The sequence below is a fragment of the Eublepharis macularius genome, chromosome 1 (genome assembly GCF_028583425.1).
Source record: "Eublepharis macularius isolate TG4126 chromosome 1, MPM_Emac_v1.0, whole genome shotgun sequence".
In the NCBI taxonomy this organism is placed as follows: Eukaryota; Metazoa; Chordata; class Lepidosauria; order Squamata; family Eublepharidae; genus Eublepharis; species Eublepharis macularius.
This window is the reverse complement of record NC_072790.1, coordinates 60,074,203-60,097,584: the sequence shown is the minus strand read 5'-3', so window position 1 is coordinate 60,097,584 and position 23,382 is coordinate 60,074,203. Positions and strand designations below refer to the sequence as shown.

At 40.1% G+C, this 23,382-nt stretch overlaps 1 protein-coding gene across 1 annotated transcript in view; it reads left to right on the top strand.

The window, feature by feature from the left end:
• Window positions 1–23,382, top strand: part of CSMD1 (CUB and Sushi multiple domains 1) — a 1,321,894-nt gene that overhangs the window by 1,243,437 nt on the left and 55,075 nt on the right. Inside the window, exons 52-56 of the mRNA XM_054971211.1 lie at window positions 1,521–1,715; window positions 4,943–5,116; window positions 9,448–9,621; window positions 13,313–13,486; window positions 21,039–21,227. Of these exons, the coding sequence (XP_054827186.1) occupies window positions 1,521–1,715; window positions 4,943–5,116; window positions 9,448–9,621; window positions 13,313–13,486; window positions 21,039–21,227 (906 nt within the window). The remainder of the gene's footprint in view (window positions 1–1,520; window positions 1,716–4,942; window positions 5,117–9,447; window positions 9,622–13,312; window positions 13,487–21,038; window positions 21,228–23,382) is intronic.

The window sequence follows — 23,382 nt, the reverse complement described above, 5'->3', positions numbered from 1 at the left end:
ATCTCCAGAGAACCTGCTGGAGGCAGCTTACAAAGCAGCAGATCTGGCTGAGTTTGTTTTTCTTCTGTTCACAGATGTTTAAGACCTGAGTTTTCCTAGAGGCTTGAGCAAAGCTCTCTTGTTCTCTAGCTCTTGGATTAGAACTGGGTGGAAGATTTGGCTGGGGTGGGAGGGAGACCTGCTCTTCACTTGGAAATCTCTCCCCCACACACAATTTCTGGAAGGGGATTGGTATCATAAGCCACTTTGTATCCTCATTAGAGGGAAGAGGGAGATTATAAATAATTAAATAAAATAAATAAAACAGCATAAATTATTAAAAGTTAACTAGTCGTTATAAACCCTGCCAGAACATAAAAACAGCACAAACCATTTAGCAACCTAAAACAATTCTCAAGCAAGAAGCAGACTGTAGAAATAATTTCAAAAAATCAGCCCGTTAATTAAAAGTCTGTATCAAAAGAAATGTCTTGGTACCTAAAGAGAGTAGGATAGGTGTTAGGCAAGACTCCAAGGGAAGGGTATTCCGCAAGGGAGGTGCCACTGCACAAGAAGTCCTGGCTCTGTTCACCACCCACCTGCAGATGGGGTCAGAGAGGCCAGAATTTATGAGGAGCATCTTATCTGGTGGGAAGAGATGGCCTTTCAGTTCTCCTTACCCAAAGCTGTTTGCCCCTTTCCCCCAGTCAGAATCTAACTGCTAAATCAACACCTTATTTGCAATTTAAACAAGCAGCATTTTGAGTAGTTTTATTTCGTCCTCAGCAGCATTCAGCACAGGGGCTGGACAAGTAGCCAGTGATTCCTTGACTTGCTTGGATTCTGTGTGCCCCAGGCTTATGACTGAGCAGGTGGTGCACCATTTAAAATCAGCTGTGTCACAATATATGCACTGCCTCTGCACCTGTCTGTAATACTCATCAGTCAATGTCACACAATCATGCTGGCACAGGTTTAAAATTCTTTGAACTACAGCAAATACAAAACGGTGTAAATGCTGTCCAGGTAACACAGGTGAGCATTCTCTGCTTTGCGACTCAAGCATGGAAGCAAAATGTACTAGGCTAGAACACCAAGAAACATATAGCTTCCCCACCTACTCCAATAAGCTTGAAACAAAAGAGGAAAAGAAACTCTTTTGTAAGCTTTTTATTTTAATGTTTGGGGCAGATGGAAATGGGGGAAGGGGGCAGCTTTAGGGAAATGTACAAAATATTTGCTTATCGGGCCCAAACACTTCTATGAATGAACACTGCCCTCCATGTAAAAGTAATCTGTATCAGAATTTTGAAACGTTAGGTGGAGGCAGCATTTTTTCTCCTGTGTCTAAATTGAAACAGCATCTCAGAGTGGATGTTGAAACAAATATCGGACGTTCTACACTAGAACATGTATTTGACAAACGTTTATAGCATGCTCAATTTCACAAGGAAAAGTCTATTGTCAATAAAATGATGATTCATCTTCTGTGAAGTCACGCTGAAGAAAAGTGCTTATCTTGAAATGTCCTTGTTTCCCAGCTGTAACTTGCCCCGGCATTGAGACTCTGCTCTCAGAACATGTCGTCTGGAGACTGATTTCTGGGTCGGTGAATGAGTTTGGAGCACAAGTCATGCTGAGTTGCAGCCCTGGCTATTATTTAGAGGGTCAGAGACTCATGCTGTGCAAAACTAATGGAACATGGAGTAATGCTGATGAGAGACCAACCTGTAAGGGTAAGAAACATTTATTTACACTCCACTCAGTTCCATCGAAAGATACATTTTATGTCTAAAGTTAGCACATTCTGTGCAGAGGACATTAACACTTGATAATAGCTTTAGTAAAATATGAGGGTCACAATTCATCAAGAAGCTTCTTTGTTTTTTTAAAAAAAATGGGGGGCCACACAAAAAAACCTTTTATATTAATTAGATATAAAAGAGTTTATTTCTTTCGTCTATTTATACACCAATAATTATAACTATCAATATCAGTCTACTTTTAAAAAAAAACAACAAAGTACATTTCTTATTAGACCTGATTCAGAGCTCGTGTTTTTCCTGGCGCACACATGGAGTTTGTGTGTTCACTTCAGTGGAGGGAGCAATTAATTGTTTACAAAGGACTGCACAATCAGAGCTTTCCCACTAAAATGACCGAGGAAAGTCCTGAGGATGTGTGAGAGGCTTCAATGTACACACTGAAACCTTGCATTCGTAACATTAACATGAGGATTGTCTTAATATCTACCTAACATCATACATAAATGGGTGATTTGTCCATGCTGATAAGTCCTTATCCAAGGCACATCATGTATTTTCTGTTCTTACTACAGTTTAAATTAATTCATTTGAATGCATTAATCACATACAAGTGTAATAAGACAGATAAGCTAATTAATCAGAGATTAACAGAATACTTAAGTAGCAGAGATCAATCAAACATGTTGAACTATCTATTTGATCTTGGAAAATTAAATACTGTTAACTATTTCAAGACATTAAACTATTACAGGGCCCCTCAAAAATAATGTAATGAATTTAAAGGGTTTTAACCATCTTAGGGACTAGGCATATAATGGAAAGACAGGGTATAAATATTCCAAATAAATCAATAATTAAGAGACCAGTCCTAAGCAGAACTAAGAATCCTACCGAGGACTTTTCGGTGGGGCTTACTCCCAGGAAAGTGTTCTTAGGATTGCAATGTAAATGTTGTTATGATGATGTTTGTGAACATAAAACATCCTGGTTATTTTTAAACTAGGATCTGAAAAAATACATAAAAATTCCATTTGCTGAAGTGGCCTTGAACCTGTAAATTTTGAAACCTGAGTTTCCCTTTTTTTAAAATTACTATATGATACAGCATTGGAAATAGAGTCTACATTGGAAAGTCTCTGCTATCCCCCAAAAATCTAGTTATTGTCAGCAATTTATAAAATATTTGTTTGGATCCTGGCCACACAATAAAGCAAAAGCAGAGAAGAATACACTGCGAAAAACAAATTCATTGATACTACCAGCCTAAAAAACTACTTTTAGATCACTTTAAACAACTGGGGATGTTTAGAAAATTCTTGGGCCTATCTGCCCAAACCATTGCCTTTCTTCTTTTTATGCACAGCTCTCTGAAATCTAAGGACAAGAAATGGTCTCAAAGCTAAAGGGAAAGGAGTGGACTTCTAGGTGTGTCAACTTCCCAAAGCCTTAAAATAACTAAAGGGTCACTATTGCTGTTACAATAACATTAATAATAATGAGTTAACACTCATTCAGAATGGCTTACAAAATATGCCATTATTAGTAACAAAGCCCGTTGTGGGGGGAAAATACAACTGGCTGTAGAAAAGGCAGGGCAGGCCGGCCAGCCAGGCATTGCTGCCTCTGCCACACCCCAATTTGGTCAGGGTGGGGGGTGGGCAAGGTGACTGGGCTTGGCATTGCCCCCTCCCCAGGGCCGCAGTGGGGGAGTCAGGCGCCATGGCGGGCTCCTGCAACTGGCAGCAGCCCATTCCAATCCCATTGGCACTGCATCGGATCGCTGCAGGCAGGAAGTGCTGCCGGGGGGATGGCTGCCGGGGGTGGGCTTTTATGCCCGGCAGTGGCCCATTCTGGCCCTCTTGGTGCTGGATCTGGCTGCTGCAGTCATGGAGTGTCATGGGAAGGGGCGCCAAGTGCCCTGGCGGGCTCCTGCTTCCAGCGGAGGCCAGTTCCAGCCCTGTTGGGGTCGAAATGGGGTCTGCAGGGAGGGAGCACTGCTGGGGGACAGCACCAGGCATCCTGGTGGGTTCCTGTGCCTAGCTGTGGCCTGATCTGCCCCCCCTCATGGTAATGGAGGTCATGTCTACCTGGCCAGCAAAAGAATGGGAGGTACATCTGGCCTCTGGAGGCCAGGTGTACCAGCCAAGCAAATGAATAGGAGATAGACCTGGTCTCCATGGGTCCGGAGGCTACTAGTCTGGCAAGGCTATTAGTCTACCCTGCCAGCAGAGCCATGGTGGGTAGACCTGGTCTCTTAAAGTCCAGAGGCTAGTCTACTGGACCAGGCCTCTGGTTAAGAAAGGGGGGGTAGACCTGGTCTCCAAATGATTGAAGGCCAGGTCTACTGGCTGGCAAAGGTATGTGAGAACTGGCCCTTGTTCATGGGGGTGGGGTGGGGGAGGAGAGCAGGCAGCATGGCACAAACTAGGCAGTTGCTGTGCCTGCCAACTCCCTGGTGCAGCCCCGTTCGAGGCTGGACCGGACAGGCTGGAGGTGCATTTTGCCCAGCTGGGGGGGAGGGGAGACGGCGGCTGGGTGCTGCTGCTCCTGCCAACTCACCTGGTGGAACCCCGTTGGGGGCTGCACCGGGCAGGCTGGAGGTGCATTTTGCCCAGCAGAGGAGGAGGCGGCCTGGCGCTGCTGCACCTGCCAACTCGCCCAGTGCAGCTCCTTTCAGGTGAACTCGCCTGCCCCTCCAGAGGGAGCCATGGCAGCCATCCTGCCGCCACAGCTCTCTCTGAAAGGGCGGGTGGGCTCATCTGGCCTCCCTGCCACCGGGGCACCCTCTGGAAGGGCGGGTGGGCTCATCTGGCCTCCCTGCCACCACGGCTCCCTTTGGAGGGGTGGTGGGCGGGCTCACCTGGCCATTTTGCAATTGCAGCACCTTTCAGAGGCCTCATTGGCCCTGACACACATTTTATCCTGGTGCTCCCGCGCAGGCACACCAAGATAAAAGTGTGTTGTCAGAAACACGCTTACTGAATTATGTAGTAGGATTATCCCCACAACAATCACCCTGTGAGATGAGTGGGGCTGAGAGAGCTCCTAGAAGCTGTGACTGACCTAAAGTCACCCAGTTGGCTTCAAGTGAAGGAGTGGGGAATCAAACCCAGTTCTCCAGATTAGAGTCCGACCGCTATTAACCACTACTCCAAACTGGTTATAAGCATGTATATAAGCATATTTTTTTTTCTCAGTTATCTCCTGTGGAAGTCTCCCAACACCACCAAATGGCAATAAGATTGGCACTCTGATTGTATATGGAGCTACAGCAATCTTCACCTGTAACACTGGATATACACTAGTTGGCTCTCACGTGAGAGAATGCTTAGCGAATGGACTCTGGAGTGGCACTGAAACACAATGTCTGGGTAAATAAAAAGAGTGTAATCCACAGCTGGAAATCTAAAGTCTAACAATAAATATGTTATATCAAGAATATGATTTACATTTTTTAAGTTTATATCTTCTAGTTAGATTCTCTGTTTTTGGTAACTTGTGTTACTTTACTCTGCTATCATTTGAGGTACTGAGTTCTGAGAACATTAATAAATGAGTAAATGTGTAAAAGTGAAGTTCATTTCATTTATCCATGGACCAGTTTTGCCCTAGCCCACATAATTTGAATATGGCACAAGGTGTGATAGGTAGGAACTGAGGTAGGTGGCTCAGCCAATCCGGATGGGGCAACAAGGGATGTAATGCGCTGCCCTCTCCCTTATCCTCCATTCACCACAGAGATCAACCAACCCTCCCTTCCTGAATACATCATGAGAATCGCTGGTTGCCAGCTGGGGATGAGGAGGAATTTTGGGAGTTTTCCTCAGATTGGCAAGAGAGGCGTCCTGTTTTTCACCTGCTCCATGATGTATGTGATCATGGGAGTTTAAATAGGCCTGGTAAAAACTGGTTAGGCCACACCTAGTTTGCAGAAATCGGGCAGGTTGCTCAGGATACCTAGGGTTAATTGGCAAACACCCTGAGGCATCGCGACAATGGGGGGGATGTGTCCAAACAAGGCCATCACATGCTGGGCAGTTGGATGGTGCTGTGAAGGAGTGCCCTGGGTGCTGAGTGGCATCTCTTGAGACTGGTAGGTGCCTTGTGGCCCGTCAGGGGAGGCAGATGAAGCTGGACACCTCTCGACATAGGAGGCTATGCAGGCTATGATAAACAAGGCAGGCGAGAGCTGCCAGCCAAGTTTGGAGCCAGGGTGGACTTGCCAGGCGGGCTGCTTATGGTATAAGCATTGACGGAGATCAGCAGTTAAAGTTGAAGGTTAATAAAGAAACTAGTTGAACCCACATAATCGATGTCTGTCTTTATTAACTTGGGTCATATTTGTGGTGCTGGGGCAATATGGATGTTACTGGATTTTGCGACAACTGTCGTTCAGTTCAAAAGTTTGTTTTTCTTTAAAATATTTTCTTAAAAATTTCTATTTAAAATTCACTACTTTAAAGGTGTTGAATTCTTCACTGATTACTAAAACATATGAGAGAAATCAAGCACTGTTATTGTGAGAGGAATTTCTTTTCCCATCACTTAAAAATATTTTCATTGTTTCTTCCTCTCTTTTAAAAGAGGGATTTCTCTTTGATTTCTCTTTCGGAAGACATTCCCTGCCTCTCAGCATCTACAGAGTGAAATTTTACTGAACCTCCCTTCCTGTCCTCCTCTCTTTTTCAATTTCTGTTTGATCAAAGTGAATTGATTCAAAACAGACTCCAAATTTCTAAAAAGAGGGGGGAAATAGATAGTTGAATTGCATGGAGAAATTGGGTAAAGAAAAATTAAGAGAATTTCTCTTAACAATGCTAGATCATAATTCCAGTCCCAGAGGGCCAAGCTAGAAGTGACGAATTACATTTGAATGGCAAGTGAACAGACTCACATGTATTCCTCCCTGTTCACTTGCATTCTACTTGCGCTCCACTCCGTCACATAGCTTGGCCCAGAGTAAGTCCCCAAAATCATGACCTTCATTCAACCCCAAGTTTTCCCTTGTTCTTTAATTATCCTATTAACGCTCCTCTGTTTATTATCCATATTATTTGATGACATGGTACCTTGAGAGCTCTATTTTTTTACTATCCCATCCTGCTATTGGGTAGGTATATAGCTGCTTGGTGAGCTTATTATAGTTCTTTTCTTATCCTTCCACATAGAAGGTTTTTCCTAGTTGTAAAATGGAATGATAAGGATTATGTTATCATGCTGTTGATTTTCGGTGTGATGATATCTCACTTTATTTGCCCATTGATTACTGGAAAGAAAATTTATAAAATTGAACTAGTTGTACTTTAACACTTTGGGCACAAATTGTCTGTCACCTCCAGTTATACAAGGAACATTTGGCAAAGCATCTTTGCAAAAGGCACCAACAAGTCTTAACTTGATGTAGTTTTTTTTTTTTTTAAGTTAGTGGCCTGTAAAATCCATGTGCAGTCTGCAAGTCAACCATCTCTAGCTACTAAAGTAAAAATTAGCTACAGGGACTGAACAATTCTGCACCCATGGTGGAGTTTTTTCTTATCTATAATGTTATAGATTTGTAGAGTTCAGATATGAAAGTCGTATAAATCAATCTCTTTCATTAAGGATGATCTTGCTATCTTACAAACTTATAAGCAACAAACCAATGAAAGACCCAATATCTTTCAACGATGTACTTATCTCAGTTTTAAATGTAATGTGGTTTCATGGATCATGGCCTGCCACAAAATCATGTTTTTAGATTTTAACCAACCAGAGCTTCAGATTTTCATGTTTTCTATAGGATCTCATTCAGGACAATAAACAATGGGCCCAGTCACTAGTACCAGTCCATTGCAAAAGGAAGCCAATTAGGAGATTACATCCGATGTAAGACAAAAAGAAAAGCTGAGCTGAGAAACCACTGTTGACCCTGTCTTCAAGAGATTTCAGGGGGGAAAGCCAGACAGTTGTGAGCCAAGCATATAGAAAAATGTGTTTCTGAATAAATTAACTCTGTCACAAAGATGGCGTTTTAGAAAAACACTGTTAATAATGCTGCAGCCATTAATATTCGCACAATGGTTCCTTAAAAAGCATAAGTAATGTCAGTTTAAATGCTCATTCACAATTTGAATTTCACAAATCAGTAACCTGTCATCACCATAAGCATGTTATGACTAAGAGGGTAGATTTTGCAGTCTGCCCTCATTGCACCCTCTATTTTTAAACTAATATTTACTGTCCAGAAATTAATTGCAAGTGTCACTCATTTTAACTCAAATGTGTAGATTACAAAGTGGTTGTTTGGTTTTTGCCAATGAATAGTCTAGTGTGCGGGGGGGGGGGGCGGGGGGGGCAGATGTAAGCATATTTGGAACTCCATGGCTGTCATGAACAGAAGTTAAAATATTCCCAGCTACATACACACACACTTGAGAGATATACCAGCATGTATCCAACCTCACAATTTTTCTCTCAGAACAGCATTTCCAGTGCAGAAGAGGTAGCAGCTATTTCTGCTCGTTCCTTTTTCGCTTATCCTACCTTTTGGGGGACTTAGTGGGCTACAGCAGAAGGGGAAAAGAACGAAAGGATCTATACTGTGCAGTTGAACTAATTTATGAGGTCTTCTGCATATCTGTTACAGAGCAAATCAAAAGAAAATGTTTTCTTCATACTTTTATGCTTTTTTAAAAAGAGGCAGATGGTTGGATAGATGCATGTCCTCATCTTTTAGGGGAATTCACTTGTGCAGAGCTCCCCAAAGGGTAAGCTGAGAATCACGGGTGCTGGGATAAAGAGGGAATTAGGTGAGACGGAGTGAAAAGGCTGGATGGATCCAACTCATGGATTTCGATATAGTGTGAAAACGAACATTCCCCACCTTCTTTAAGAAGATAAGCACAGCACGAGTCTGTGTCTTAAATACAACACAATTTAAAGTTACAGTACTGACCCAGCCTTGAACCTGTTCGGCATTTTTTTAGTTCCTAAAAGCGCAGTTTGTAAAAAAATAAAATAAAATGGTCTAACAGCCTCTTTAATCTACTTAGGGCCTAATTTAGCTTGATTGGGAGATTACACATCTTTGGTATTTTATTGTCCTACTCCTTTAGTTCTTGGGCTGTTTGGGTGCTTCATTTTACCAGGTTCAAAATGACAGGAAATCATTAAATCCACTAAGTGACGTGCTCTGTAAGTGAAATGAATTGCATGGAACGTGCACAAGGCTGTTAAGTTTTCATTCAGATAGAAATAATAATGTCACATTCAAGTGAGCACTTCTCAGCCAGCCTGAGATCTCATGTGCTTTAATAAACTAGCTTCATTATGGATATTGCTTTTCACTTCCTCATTTTCATGTCTGTAGGAATCAAAAATTCAGTATAGGAATATCTGGATTTGGACTAGTTGAAAAGTATCAACAAATGCATCATCTTTCTGTATATCTGCACATCCAGCTACATGTGACTAAGTAGTCCTGAATTAACAAGGGGCCAAGGCCGGTGTTTTCAATAAATTAAAAAGTGCATGTTGATTGAAGGACGGATAGTTCATAAAGGATTAAAGGCTCAATCACATTTTTTCCAGCTTGGCAAATAGGGTTTATAGAATGATAGGGTTTAAGACAGTTTTTTATATATTATAAATTAATATATAAATTCAAAAGAATTTTCATGTATGTGTCTTTCAGCTTGTTTTCTTTTTCTTTTTCTTTTTCTAGCTGGACACTGTGGCTCTCCAGATCCTATCGTAAATGGCCACATTAGTGGTGAAGGTTTCAGTTACCGTGACACTGTGGTGTACCAATGTAATCCTGGTTTTAGACTTGTTGGCACATCTGTTCGAATATGCTTGCAAGATCACAAGTGGTCTGGGCAAACACCAGTTTGTGTCCGTAAGTAGCACTTTTTCTACTGTTTGGAGTGTTTTGTACAACCAATAGCAACATAAGCAGTTCAATGCAAAAATGGCCCAGAGATCAAATGCTCACCTCTGCTCACTGGATGAGCGGGGAATTAGGTTCATGCTTGCTGTTTCCCCTGCTTGCTGCCGCCTGCTGTCCCAGCTGGCTCACTGATAAGAAATAGCCCAGCAGCAGGTGTGATAGGGAGCATAATGTATTTCTTACTGGACTTTTCAAAAGGTCATGAAGAGAGTTAAGCATTGTTCATATACTCTGTTAGATTTATGCTACCTACAGCACATTGCTATGCAAGGTTACTCAATTCTAAGCACTTTGATTTTAATGAGTTTAGTAACTCTGCAAAGGGCTGCACTGTTTGTAGTCTAAAGCAAGAGCAATGTAATTAATAACTACAAGAGGTATGCATTAGAAAAAAGTTATATTTCAGCATACACATACACTCTATAGGCACTCTTCTCCCCCGTATGTAATCAGGAAATAATAATACAAACCTACCTGAAGTGTTAATTATATGGGTTACTGACATGTGAAGTACACAATGTGCTCGTAAGAAAAACCGCTAAATAAATATTTCTAATGGCTTCTACAAATTATAACTTTTAATGTAGTCTATACTTTACTAGTCACTATTTTAATATACTGGGGGAAGTATAGCCCAGTCTCATCAGATCACAGAAACTAAGCAGACTTGGTACTTGGATAGAAGACCGCCGAGGAAGACTGCAAAGGAAGGCAATGGCCAACCACCCCTCCTTCTCACTGGGGTCTCCATAAGACAGTTGCCACTTGACAGCACATACATACATATATACATACATATTAATCAATTTCAGTTATTTTCTATCATTTTTAATTTTTTTTTAAATGTGCTAATGCATAAATAAAATCATAATCTGATGGGACTGGAACCAGACAAACAGGATCTAGGAAAAGTTCTGCTTGTGGAATTGATCTTTTCTCCCCCTCCTTTCTTCCTATAGCAGTATGCCTTTGGCTTTTTGTGTTGACTTGCACTATTTTTTTTTCTTTACTCTTCACTATAATGTTTTTCAGTAATTATTCTTTGCTCTTACAGTATAAGTTTTAGTGCTCCTGAAATGAATATTAAAAGGAATTAATTAGTTGGTTAATTAATTAATTAGAAGCTGTCATAATCTTTTTTATAGTGAAGTGACTAACTGGGCACAAATTTAATGGAAAGACAGGATATAGACTTTTATAATAAATAACCCCATAATTATCCTAAATATTATCAGGTTTTAAAGGTCCAAAAACTAACCAAACTGGATGTATTTGCAATACTCCTTTTTTTCCACTCTAGAAGATCCAGGATTTTAAATAAGAGTAAAACATTTTTTTCTTGTGATGTGTATTCAAATGACTAAACCATTCACTAGTTAAATAATTATAAATTCTTTTAATAAATTCTGTAAATAGATAAATGGATCAATTTATCTAGAATATTATAATGCAACTTTTTGACATCCTATTCCTAACCCTTTATCCCCTGGGTCCTACTATAATCACTTTCCAGACCTAAGATAATTTATCTGTATGCAGTTTTATTCCTTATCCTATATCTTTATTTCATTTAAAGCGTAATTACGCTTTACCAGTGCCCCCCCCCCCACCATTAAACTATAAATCTAGTTCAGTTAATCATTGGTGCGAGTTAAGATGTTTACCTGACATCCTGAATGAAAGCATCTTCTGATCTGAGCATCTCGATATCACAAGCAGTATGAACTATCCCAATGGGGTTCCTGTATAAAGGTTTCTTTTAAAAAAGTGGGATAAAAGAACACTATAGTTGTAATTTCCCCCCATTTGCCTTTACTTGCAATGCAACAGTTGCTGACTGTTGATCTGTCAAGAGGCTGGCAGTGTGTGACAACAGTAATGATGATGTGGTAGGAGTAGACATGGGGCTGAGACCTTTTGTTTCTGGAAGGCATCACAAAAACAGTATCTGTCAAGAGTAATGAGGGGTGTAAACAGGAGCTGACTGACTGGAATATGCATTTGCTGAAAAGGACAATAATCTAAACGCAAGTGTCCTTCACTATCACAGTTTTTACCGACAACCACAATTTTACATTGCAACAACATACTATATGTAATCTGTTCTGACAGCTCATTTGAATCGTAGGATTCATGGTTAAGAGAATGACCCCTAACACATTATTAGACAAATCCTGATTTCTCAGGGGCTCAGGCTTTTCTTGGGCTATTAATTACAATAACTAAAAATGGGTCTTTTATACTCTGATGCGATATGCCTCTGATTACCAGTTACCCTTACAAACTATCGTATTGTCTTTTGGTCGAATCCAGCACATTTCAAAACAAGATAGTTCTGGTGTTTACCTATGATATAGTCAGCAACAGTCCTCTGTTACATATTATACATTATTCCTAATCTCTCACAGTTTTTAAAAAAGCAGTCATCATCGCATTCAAAAGCTACTCATTTTGTTTTGCTTTAAAGGACTGGGGAGTTTTCATCCATGTTTTCATTTTATGTCATCTGATAACTCCTTTAATTTTCAGAGGTACTGCTGTTTGAATTCACATAGACAATGCATATCACGTCAGGCAAACAAAATACAGTCCACTAGCTATACATGGGAGGTCACTAGAGCTTTGATAAATCTCCTACTTCTGCTAACTGGAACTTCAGAAACAAGGACACAGGTTGTACTCAGAAGACGACAATGCACAAGTGAAGGGCTACACTTGGCTTGGGAAGGAACCACCAATTTTGCAGGGTTGTCATGGGTTTAAAGGATAGGTACTTCTGTGTTCTAAACAGTACCTGGTGCAGTGTTGACAATAAATAAATATTAAATGGCAAGTGTTAAGAGTACATTTGTTTGCAGACCATGTTTATCTCCGAAGAGATCCATTGTTTGTTTTATGACTACAAGCTAGTTCACAGGTCAGGGCAGGTATACGGGAATGCATGGTGCAGCTGTTGGGCTGGTATACATGCCTTTTGCATGAACTAGCACTTTTTCCACAAATGGAGTAAACAGCCACAATGTGCATAATTGCAGTAGTATTCTTTGTTGCTGCTGCTGCTGTAAACATTGTACAGCACCTCTGTGGAGACTCCTGTTTGAACTAGTACCTAGTTGCAGGAGGAAAGCCATCATGCATCAGCTATCAATAATTCATGTCTATTGGTACATGTTATCAACAACTGTAAGAAATATTTTACACATTTTACAGTGAATATAATGTGTAGTCTGGCCCCAGGAAAGTTCTATTACTGCAAACTCTAAATCATTTTAAAATTAAGCTCCGAGACTTTTTTGAATATCTCGCTCTCTTGAACAACAGGGAGTCTCAAGTGAAGTAATCGAGATCTCTGGATGTGTTTCTGAATTCCCGTGAATGTCAGGATTCCCATTCACTTCAGTGGAGTTAGCAGTTCCATCAGTGTTCCATTGAGTCTGTATGCTAACAGCTCCTTTCAAAAGATCCTGCAGTTGATATAATAGTCCATACATATTTATATCTCTGTCCCTGACTGCTAGACCAGAGCTCATAGTTTTTATTAGTACCATTTTCTACATATGCTGTAAGCATTAACCAAAAAATAAAATGAGATCGAGTCCTACCATAGATTCATAACATGTCCTGTATTTTCTTGCCACAGCAATCACGTGTGGCCATCCTGGAAATCCTGTTCATGGAGTCACAAATGGTAGTGAGTTCAATCTGAATGATGTTGTCAACTTTACCTGTAGTACTGGATATTTACTTCAAGGAGCTTCCCGAGCACAGTGTCGCAGCAATGGACAGTGGAGTAGCTCCTTGCCTACTTGCCGAGGTAAGAAAAAATGTTATACGGCTGTTGCAACACAAACAGGACTCTTTCTACCATCCTTTTATACAGACCTGGAGCTTTTAAGGATTGAATGCATTTCTCTTGCATACGGGGGAAATGCCACGAGCATGGTGTTGTTGGTTTTTTTACTTTGTTTTTTCTCCCCAGCTGTTGGATTCTCAAAAAAAACGGGGTAACTACCATTTAATTGTAAGGATGAACAAATATGCCTTTTTGTTTTCTTTTTTGTTTAGTATTTTGTCATTGTGAGCCTTTTGTTGCTGATGTTTCCAATTCATTTCTGTTATTTCATTTTTACATTATTTTAATGATACTGTTACTCCATTTTTATGTCATTGTAATGCAACATTTATCTGAAATTGATACAAAAATAACATTGAAAATGTATTAATTTTATGGGGCAAAGTAGGCACGAGGAAGCAGAAAGTGATGCAGAAATAAAGGCTTATGGGTTTGTTTCACACAAGAGAGAGCAAAATTGATATAGAGATTTTCACATCAAACCAGCAGGGAAGAGATATTTGATAGTACCTTTATTTAACTGTTTCAGAAACACAAGCAAACTGTCCTTTACCTGTTGCAGTAACATTTTTTAGCTTGCTGGCAGGTACTTATTTATTTACAAAATGTATACCTTCCTCAGGGGCACAAAGGTGGCTAACATTAAAAACATATGATAAAACACAAAAACATGATAAAATATGCTAAACATAATAAAATCATGTCTACTTGCATTTTTTTTAAAAAATTACATTTTCTAGTATAGTATAGGCAGCAGTCAATGTTAGGGCAGGAACAGGGGCAAAAGGCAGCTTGAGCTATTAGCTGTACTGGAATTATATGAACCATCAGTATCCTCCTTCTCCTAAGGAGAAATGGCCATCAATTTTGCAGAGAGCTGTGGTGTCCACTTTCTGTGTGAATCAAACAGGATAGTTCCTGTGTAGCAAGTGGTAAATTGAACTCATTCTGGAATGGAAGAAAGTAAATAGAAATTCACCATCTTACTCCCTATTTATGGAAATTGAGTCTGTCTCAAGTTTCCTGCTATAGGACAATGTGAACCAGTCTTTCAAGGCATGAAAATTTTCTAAGAGTGGAATCTTTTTCAAGGCTGAAAGGATTTGTATTTATTTATTTAGAAAATGTATATGCTTTCATATGTTCCAAGTTCCTCACAAAGTAAAAGCAACACTATAAAATCATAAAAACAACATGAGGACTATCAATAATAAAAAGCCATAAAAAGCCACAGGAATAAGGTACTTTCAGCAGCCTAAAATATTCTTCATAACAAGAGTCCTCAGGCTAGAAGCAGACCCCCTCAGTTAAAAGCCTGGGTAAAAGAAACATTTGGCCTGGTACCAAAACAGCAGAAAGGTAGTGTAGGACGCACACAGAATTCTCCCCATTTTAGTAGTAAGCAGATGCTCTCAGCATACCTGAGACACATTTATGCAATATAGAATATAGGGAACTTATAGTATAAAATAAATATGAACCTCATTTGATTCCTGATTCTTGACCTAACTTTCCCTGACACTGTTTCTTGAAGCCTGAAATGTTAGCCCAAATAGCCTGCTTCATTGGAAGGCATGTTCCTGAATAGTAGAAAGAATTAATCCACTGCCCCTAGACTAGCCCTGTAATGGCTCCTCCGGACAAAGATAAATGAGCCATCTCTTGTCACTTATGAGTTTGCGTGGAGGTGTAAATGTTGCCAAATCAAAACACTTGTGCAAAGAATGCATGGGAGATTCCCTCATACAGGAAATCTATACCAGTGAATGAGACAGGTCTACAATGGCTGTTCGCATGTTAAAACATAAGAATAGCTGAGCAATTAGCTTTGAGTGGGCATATCTGTGACAAGATTGGTCTTATTGTTACAATGGCGCCAAGGGAAGAATTATTTGTTCCTCGATCTGGTAAACAACTATTTCTAATGATAATTAAAGGTTGAACGGCCCCTAGAAGAGGGACCACCACCAGATGATTGCCAAGTCATATGTACGCTTTACCTGTCAAACCAATTATTCACTGAATGTATAATTTTTGGCTAATGAACCAAGGTGATAAAAGTTGATGCACAGGCCAGGAGAGGGCTGAAGAACACTTGGGACAGAGGGGTTTTGAAATTCTCTGTATCCCTTTTCTTCCTTTTATTCGAATAAAACTAATTGAACCTGCTCATTGGACTTCCAGAGTGCTTCCTTAAGAATCTGGCCAGGGGAGTACTACTGTCCACGGGATTTGTGGAACAGTAGGCAGCAAGCAAGCCTCAAGTAAAAGGACATTCCAAAAGCAAGAAGCCGCTGTTGAAAATGTCCCTTCTCTAATTGCTCCCACCTCACCTTTGCAAGTGAAGGCATAGAGAACAGGGAGTGGTTATATCTTAATTTGGATTTCACTTCTGCTGACTGCACTTTCTACTTTAGATTCTATTAGGCTTGTCTACTCTGAGTTGGGGAAATTCATGGAGATTTGGGGATGGATCCTTTAGAATAATACGAAACACAGGTTAGATTGAATTACATATTACAACGGACATATGGAAAACTCAACACAGGAATACAATTTTCATTGGTAGTGCCATGTTTTCATAATCTGTAGTTCAATCTTCATGGATTATTATTTGATGACTGAGATATTTTTTATCTAGTACTAACTGTTGTAATATAATGAAAATTAATTGAGTTGAGACTTGTTGAGTATGTTTGCATAAGAACTTAATTTGGAAGTGGATGGAAATAAGGGGTATGTAATACACTTTGATCTCATAATACTAGTATTTATGGGAGGGGGTGCTGTGAATTTGATTGGTTGTAGATTCAGAACAGACAAAAGAAAGTATTCTTCACAGCATGCGTAATTAACTAATAGAATTCGCTGCCACAGGATATGGTGATGGCCTCTGGCTTTGATAGCTTTAAAGGGGGATTATACAACTTCATGATGAATATGCCTGTCATCACTTCTTGGTCACAGTATCTAAGCAGAAACAGCTGCTGGGAAGCAGAGTCAGACACCTGCTGCCTTCATGTCTTACAGGCTCCCCAAAAGTTCTGGCTCTTTACTTTTTGAAACAGTTTCTTTCTCTTCATAGACCATTTTTCTTATCCTGCAGGAGGGTTCCTACGTTCTATATACCCACTTTCCTCCTAGTGTCCTGTAAGATCAGTAGAACTTAATAAAGTTTCATCAAATATCAAAACAAACTACAATGTTAAACTTTAGTCTAAGAAGTTTTTAAAGCATGTAGTGCTTGTAATGTACTTTCCAATGAACATTTACTTTTTATCTGAGAACCTCATGAAGGACTATAGCACTGTTTAAATGCTTAGCCCTCAAGGGTTTGAATCGACTCCAAGTGAGGTTCCAGTGTCATCATCTTTCTTCTCTTCTCAATGTACTAAATTCAAAATGCCAGAATTTATTTCCCGTGTAATCCTTGGCAGCTGTCATGGGGAGAAAGCAATCTCCTTCTACTCATGCCTTGATTTGCAACTGGGTCCCTAGGGTGAAGGGCAATCATGGGAATCAACTAGCTCATATCTAGATTCCAACCAGCTTAAATGTTCATCGTTTTACCGCTACCTTAAAAATGTGCATTTGACAAAAAGAGGTATTTTAAATCACAGTGGTGAATTTCAAAATGTGTGCACTTACTCTGTAATTTTTGATGCGGTGCACTGAACTGCTCCTCTCCCCATGATATCCTGGAAAAGAAAAAGAATGAGATGGGATTAAGGCTGTTTAGCTCCCTCTCCCCTCTCCCCATTCACAAGTAGTATTCAAGGCATGCCCAGAGACCCCTATGAGTTCCTAGGGTTATCTAGGTGCAGCTTACATGCTGCTGGCAAAGAAAGGAAAGGAGGTGGAGAGAGGAAAAGTTTTTCTCTGTCTTGGATATATAATCTGAACCAGAGAAGGATTTAGAGCTATGGTTCTCAATTTTGTATTGAAGATAAACATTACAAAGCTTGCCCAAGTTAATATTTCCATGCTCAAAAAATGAAAGCTAGATCACGAGCTCTATTCCTGAGTTGTGGGGATGTGGACTTGTGTTAGAAGGCGTGGGAGAAAAGGATCAGATGAAGAATCAAGAGATTGATGGCATTCATTAAAATTCTCTTTAGTTTTAAACTTTTATTTCAGAATTTACAAAAGCATAGTACAAACATCTTTAATAAAATCAATTTCTAGCTTTCAAAGCAAAATTATAAAATCAAAATCTTACTCAGGTACAAACTCTAGTTTAAATTTCAAACAGACCCAAAGACTTTTGAAAGAGTTTTAGTCACTAATTTTGAAACGCCAATGTTTCAAAAGATAAAGAATGAGATGGCTAAGTAAGGCCCTCTGGCAGGGGTGGAACAGCCATTTAACTTAAAAGGAAATTTGGTCAAGAGGGACATTGGGGCCATAAGTAAGCAGAGCCAAGTCCCAGCAACGCTGCCAGCTCTAAACAGGGGCCACTTGGCCTAAACCCTTAATTGGCAATGGTAATTGGTGTCAACTCTCTGGGTCCTCCCACACTACTACCTGTTTATAGGAAGTAACTAACATCCATTGTTGGTGCCTAAAGGTGCCAGGTTGCCTTCCTTGATGGGCAACTTTCCCGTCCCAGTTCTGGCCCCTGCTATCACTCCATATAGCAGGAGGAGCAGAAATGCGAGGAGGGCATTGCCTGATGCCAGTTGTATGTGGGAACCTGGAAGTGATGTCAGTGTGTTTCATCACATTCTAGGAATTATCCCAATCTCTACGGTTTTTACTATAGAGAGTGGGGGAAATCCTAGACCGTCACATGATGCAATGATAGCTAGAAGTGTCTTTGTGGCTTTGTGCAATGCCATTTTGCCAGTCTTTTTTTTAATTTGCAATGTAATATATATTTTTATTTTGGTAAACAAAATAATATTGGGGGGCTACAGAAAGAAAAAAAGGATTGTATAACATAGTTGGGTAAATCAGAGATAGTTATATATATCAAAACATATAAAACACAAAGTATTTCTACCTATCATCCCCTTCATTAAATTTCTTAAGACACTTTCTATGGGAGACAATATTTACTTACATTTTTATTCAACATTTTAATTACAAATTTGATAACTAATCATCTATTTTACTGATACTTGTTCTTAGTTATTTTTAATTTTTATCTACATGATCAAAAAGCTTTCCATTTTTTCTGAAATTGTAGGATTGGCCTATTATGTATTTAAGATGTTAATTTTGCCATTGATGCATATTTGTATAGCTTCTTCATCCATTCTGTCAAAGCTAGATAGCATTCTGCCTTCCATTTTGCTGCATATACTACTCTGGCTGCTTCCATCTTGCTGCTGTCACCATATATTTAAATAGTTTACTATGTATTTTTATATTACTTGGTAAGACATTTAATGACATATTTTAGGGTTCAACACATTAGTGAAACATTAGTATCTTTTGCATTTCTTTGTGTATTTCTATCCAAACTTTCCTCTCTTTCGTGCATGTCCATTTTGCTAGTCTTCAACCCCTCCGCCAGCTCGGCGGCAACCCTGTTGGCACTGCTGAGGTGAATAGCCACTGCAGTGCTGGCTGTGGGGCCATTTTCACGTCACAGTATGCTACTGCCCTCTGTACAGTGTTATGTAACTAGATGTCATTACCAAGTACACCCAAGATATTACAGTTGCCTTTCTTGCCATCAGTAGTAGGGACTTTACGCATAGTGTGTAAGGTAACATATACATGATCTGGTTTTCTATACAGATGCTACTGCTGCAATGCAAGGGGGCTATCAGGCAGATAAATTTAATATATATTCTGAATCTGCCATTTTGCCAGAAAAATTGAGTGCTTCTATTGTCCTTTTTTTCCTCGATAATTCAGTTCAAATTGCTTCTGAGTAGATTTAGTGCAGCAAATCATTTTGAAACACAATGGCCTTTGCTAACTCTAATATTTCCTCTTCATCTGGAGAGAGCATGTTAAATGTACCCATTACCTCAAAATCAAACAGTTTTTTAAAAAAAAATTATTTGTAGCTGTTCTCTGAACTGATTTTAAATGTAACAGAAAACATATGGTTGTGACAAGTCATTACTGCAACAGTAAATCTAATATCCTTGCTGAACAAACTCTTAGTTCTAAAAGAGCTTTGGGAAGAATATTCTATTTTATGTAATAGAGCAATTTTGCAACTTATTTCTAGTAATAATATTTTTCAGCCTTTGGAAGCTAATGCATGACTAAAAATAAACTTTCAATAAAAGACCAAGGAGGTGATCAGAATAAGATGGAGTGTGAGGTGGATTGAGGCCCAAGGAGATAGGCATATGGATGACAATTGTTTTGTACATTATAAAGAGCTCTGTGTGTGTGTGTGCACGTGCACGCACGCATGCCTGTGCATGTGTATTAGTGAGAACTGTACACAAAACCAAAGTAGGAAATAGGATATACCAAATTAATTTCATTGTAAACTCTAGTTAAAGCAGCGTTTCCATTGTAAAAAGATGGAGTTTTTTTCCTTTATGAATTTGAAAATATAAGCCCATTTAAAATGACTGCTTTAATTTACCTGTGGAAACTAATGAAGCTCTTCTTGATGCTGTCTAGGATGAAAGTGAATCCCATAGCCAAGCTGTAAGTGCAAATAGGTGAAAAAGGTAGTTCACTGGGGAAGAAGCTCTTATTTTAATGGCAACCTGTTTGTGGTTTTAACAGAACTGCTTTTCCGTGTTGTTGGTTTACTGACTAAAAAGGTTAAGTGCAAAAAGGCTTTGATCTTCCTGTAGACAAGGAGAATCGTGAAACAAACCTCAGGCCAAAGCTGCCTTTCTGTGTTTTTGTTGACACAGATCTGTGCAGTGCTTCCAGGATTTTAATCCTGTTTTCTAAAAACGAATCACCAAGTAAACATTAGATTTCCTTCTTCGCTTAACATTTTCTGTGGTTGTTATTATTTTTTATGTTCAGCTACATAGAAATATCTGCATCCTTGAACTTTTTAACATATGATATGTTTACTTTAAGAGATTTCTGAGTGTACAAAAAGACACATGGGGCTTGACTTGGCTTCCTTGAATGCAATTTAGACAGTAATGTACTCTTAAATATCATTGAAATAAATGGGCCTTAGATGTGTCAAATTGTGTTGGAATATAGTTGTTAAAAGCAAACAACATTTCAAAACACCTTTCCACTCACAGCTCCTATCTGTACCTCATGTTTCTTTATAGTCCCCTTCTTGTTCTTTCTTCTACGTGAAAGTTTGCGTCCTTCCAGATACACTTTCTCTGTATCTTCTATTTCCCTCACCCAATCCTTCCATAATTTTACATCTGTCATCTTATATCTTCATCTTAGGGAAAATGTGACTTATAAAAACACAGTTGCACTGAAAAGCTTTGGAGGCTAATGTGACATTGCATAACTATAAATATTGGATCAGAAGCAGCAGCTTAGATCTTTAATATTCAGTAGAGTTGAACAATGTGAATTTTCAACAGTGTGGAACTTTGTCTTTGGCTTGCAGTTGTGAATTGCTCAGATCCAGGTTTTGTGGAAAATGCTGTTCGTCATGGGCAACAGAATTTCCCTGAATCTTTCAAGTATGGAATCAGTGTGGTGTACCATTGCAAGAAAGGATTCTATCTACTAGGGTCTTCCGCACTGACCTGCAAGGCTAGTGGTTTGTGGGATAGATCACTACCCAAATGTTTGCGTGAGTATTCAACAATAAATAGTATTAGCATTAAACTAATAATGTTCCATGTTCTTTTGTCAGAAACCTAGAATATTAGTTAATGTAGAATTCTGTTTTGACAGCCCGTCATCATTATTATGTTTCAAGACATTGTGGTTTGCATTAATAGAGAAAATTGAAAATCCCATCACAAGATTGGCTCCTCAATGTAGTCTTTCCCCTCCTTGGTGTATGCATCAAAGTGTGTGGGCATGGCACTGCGATGTTCTATCTGTTACCCTCAAACAACAACAGACTAGCACTACTTTATCTAACCCTCCTTCTCAAAAATAGGGAACTGGTGTAGTGTAGTGTTTAAGTAGTTGAGATTAGAGATGGGCACGAACAGCAATACGAACTAAAAAAAGCCACGAACAGCCCAACCAGCTGTTCGCAAACAAGCTGTTCATGAGGCCCCATTCTAAATGAACAGGTGGTCATTGCAAGCCTCGTTCATTGCTGTTCGTTGCTGTTCATCAAGCCAGACAATCTGGCACCTGCTATCAATTCCTTTGGCAGCCAGAGGCAGGGACTGCCTGAACTCTGTCTGAACTCCTGCTGTTTCCCTGGAAACTCCCATCTAAGCCCAATTGAGCTTGATAGGCAGGTCTTCCTTTCAAGCGTGGAGCTCCAAATTTGTTACAAGGAAGTGAAGAGCAGGGAGGAGGGGGGCTCCCAGCTCTGGTTTTGCAGACAGTGAGGGAGAGACCATTGCTGTTGGCATTTTGAGAGAGAGAGACAGGGAGAGTGCATTGGAGCTTGAATTTTCTTTGTGTGTGGTGGGATAGGGATCTACCTCAAGTTCCAGGGCTGCTGCCAGGCTCTGGGTCAAGCTATTATTTATTACTGGTACCTTTCCTGCTGCCTGCTCAGGTAAGGTTTCTGGGAGTGGTGAGGTAGGGATCTACCTGTTCAGGTTCCAGGGCTGCTGCCAGGCTCTGAGGCCAAGCTATTATTTATTATTGGTAACTTTCCTGGTGCCTGCTCAGGTAGGGTTTCTGGGAGTGGTGTGGTAGGGATCTTGATGGCTGGAGGAGAGCCTGCTGGCCCCCAAGAACAACGAACATGTTCATGAACAGGTCATGTCGACCCTTGACCTTATGACAGTGATCCAGGCAATGATCACCTCCAGATTAGACTACTGTAACTCGCTCTACGCGGGGCTTCCTTTGGGCTTGATCAGGAAACTGCAGCTGATTCAGAATGCAGCTGCATGAGTGGTTACCAGAGCTCCAATCATGGCACATATAACACCCATCCTCCGTCAACTGCACTGGTTACCAATTGAGTACCGGGTTCAGTTCAAGGTTTTGATGTCGACCTATAAAGCCCTATGTGGACTGGGTCCAGTATACCTTCAGGACCGCCTCTCCCCATATGTTCCCTGGAGGTTGCTTTGATCAGCTAATAAGCAGCTGCTGATGGTCCCTGGCCCCAGGGAGGTCCGTCTGGCCTCTACCAGAGCCAGGGCCTTTTCAGTCCTGGCTCCGACCCGGTGGAACTCTCTGTCTGAGGAGACTAGGGCCCGGCGGGATTTGTTACCTTTCCACCGGGCCTGCAAGACGGAGATGTTCTGCCAGGCATTTGGTGGCGGCTCAGCTGTCCTCTTGGAGGCCATACCACTGAAGACCGTCCACCACCCATGCAGGAGCTCATAAAGTGTGATGCAGGTTATTATGCAAGAGCCAAGCCCTGTGCCTAAAATGCTGAATTTTAATATTTATACTCACCATTTGAGAAATTTTATTGCACATGGAATAATGTTTTTAAATGTTTATTTATAATGTTTTATTGTTTTAAACTGTATGTTATAAATTGTATGTTGTTACACCGCCCTGAGCCCATCCAACGGGGAGTGCAGTCTAGAAATGTAATAAATAAATAAATGTTTGTCAATGTTCATTGTTCGTGGATAGCAACGAACAACGAACACCATGTTCGGGTTTTTTCTGTTCGTGCCCATGTCTAGTTGAGATGCAATGCAACTCTTTATTGGTTTGAATCTCACTAATGCCATGGACTCACTAAATGGCCTTCGGTAAGCCATTCCTCTCAGCCCTAGCTCCCGAGCTGTATTTTGGGGATAATAATACTGACTGTTCACTACACACAGTGGGCACTAATCTGTACAGAA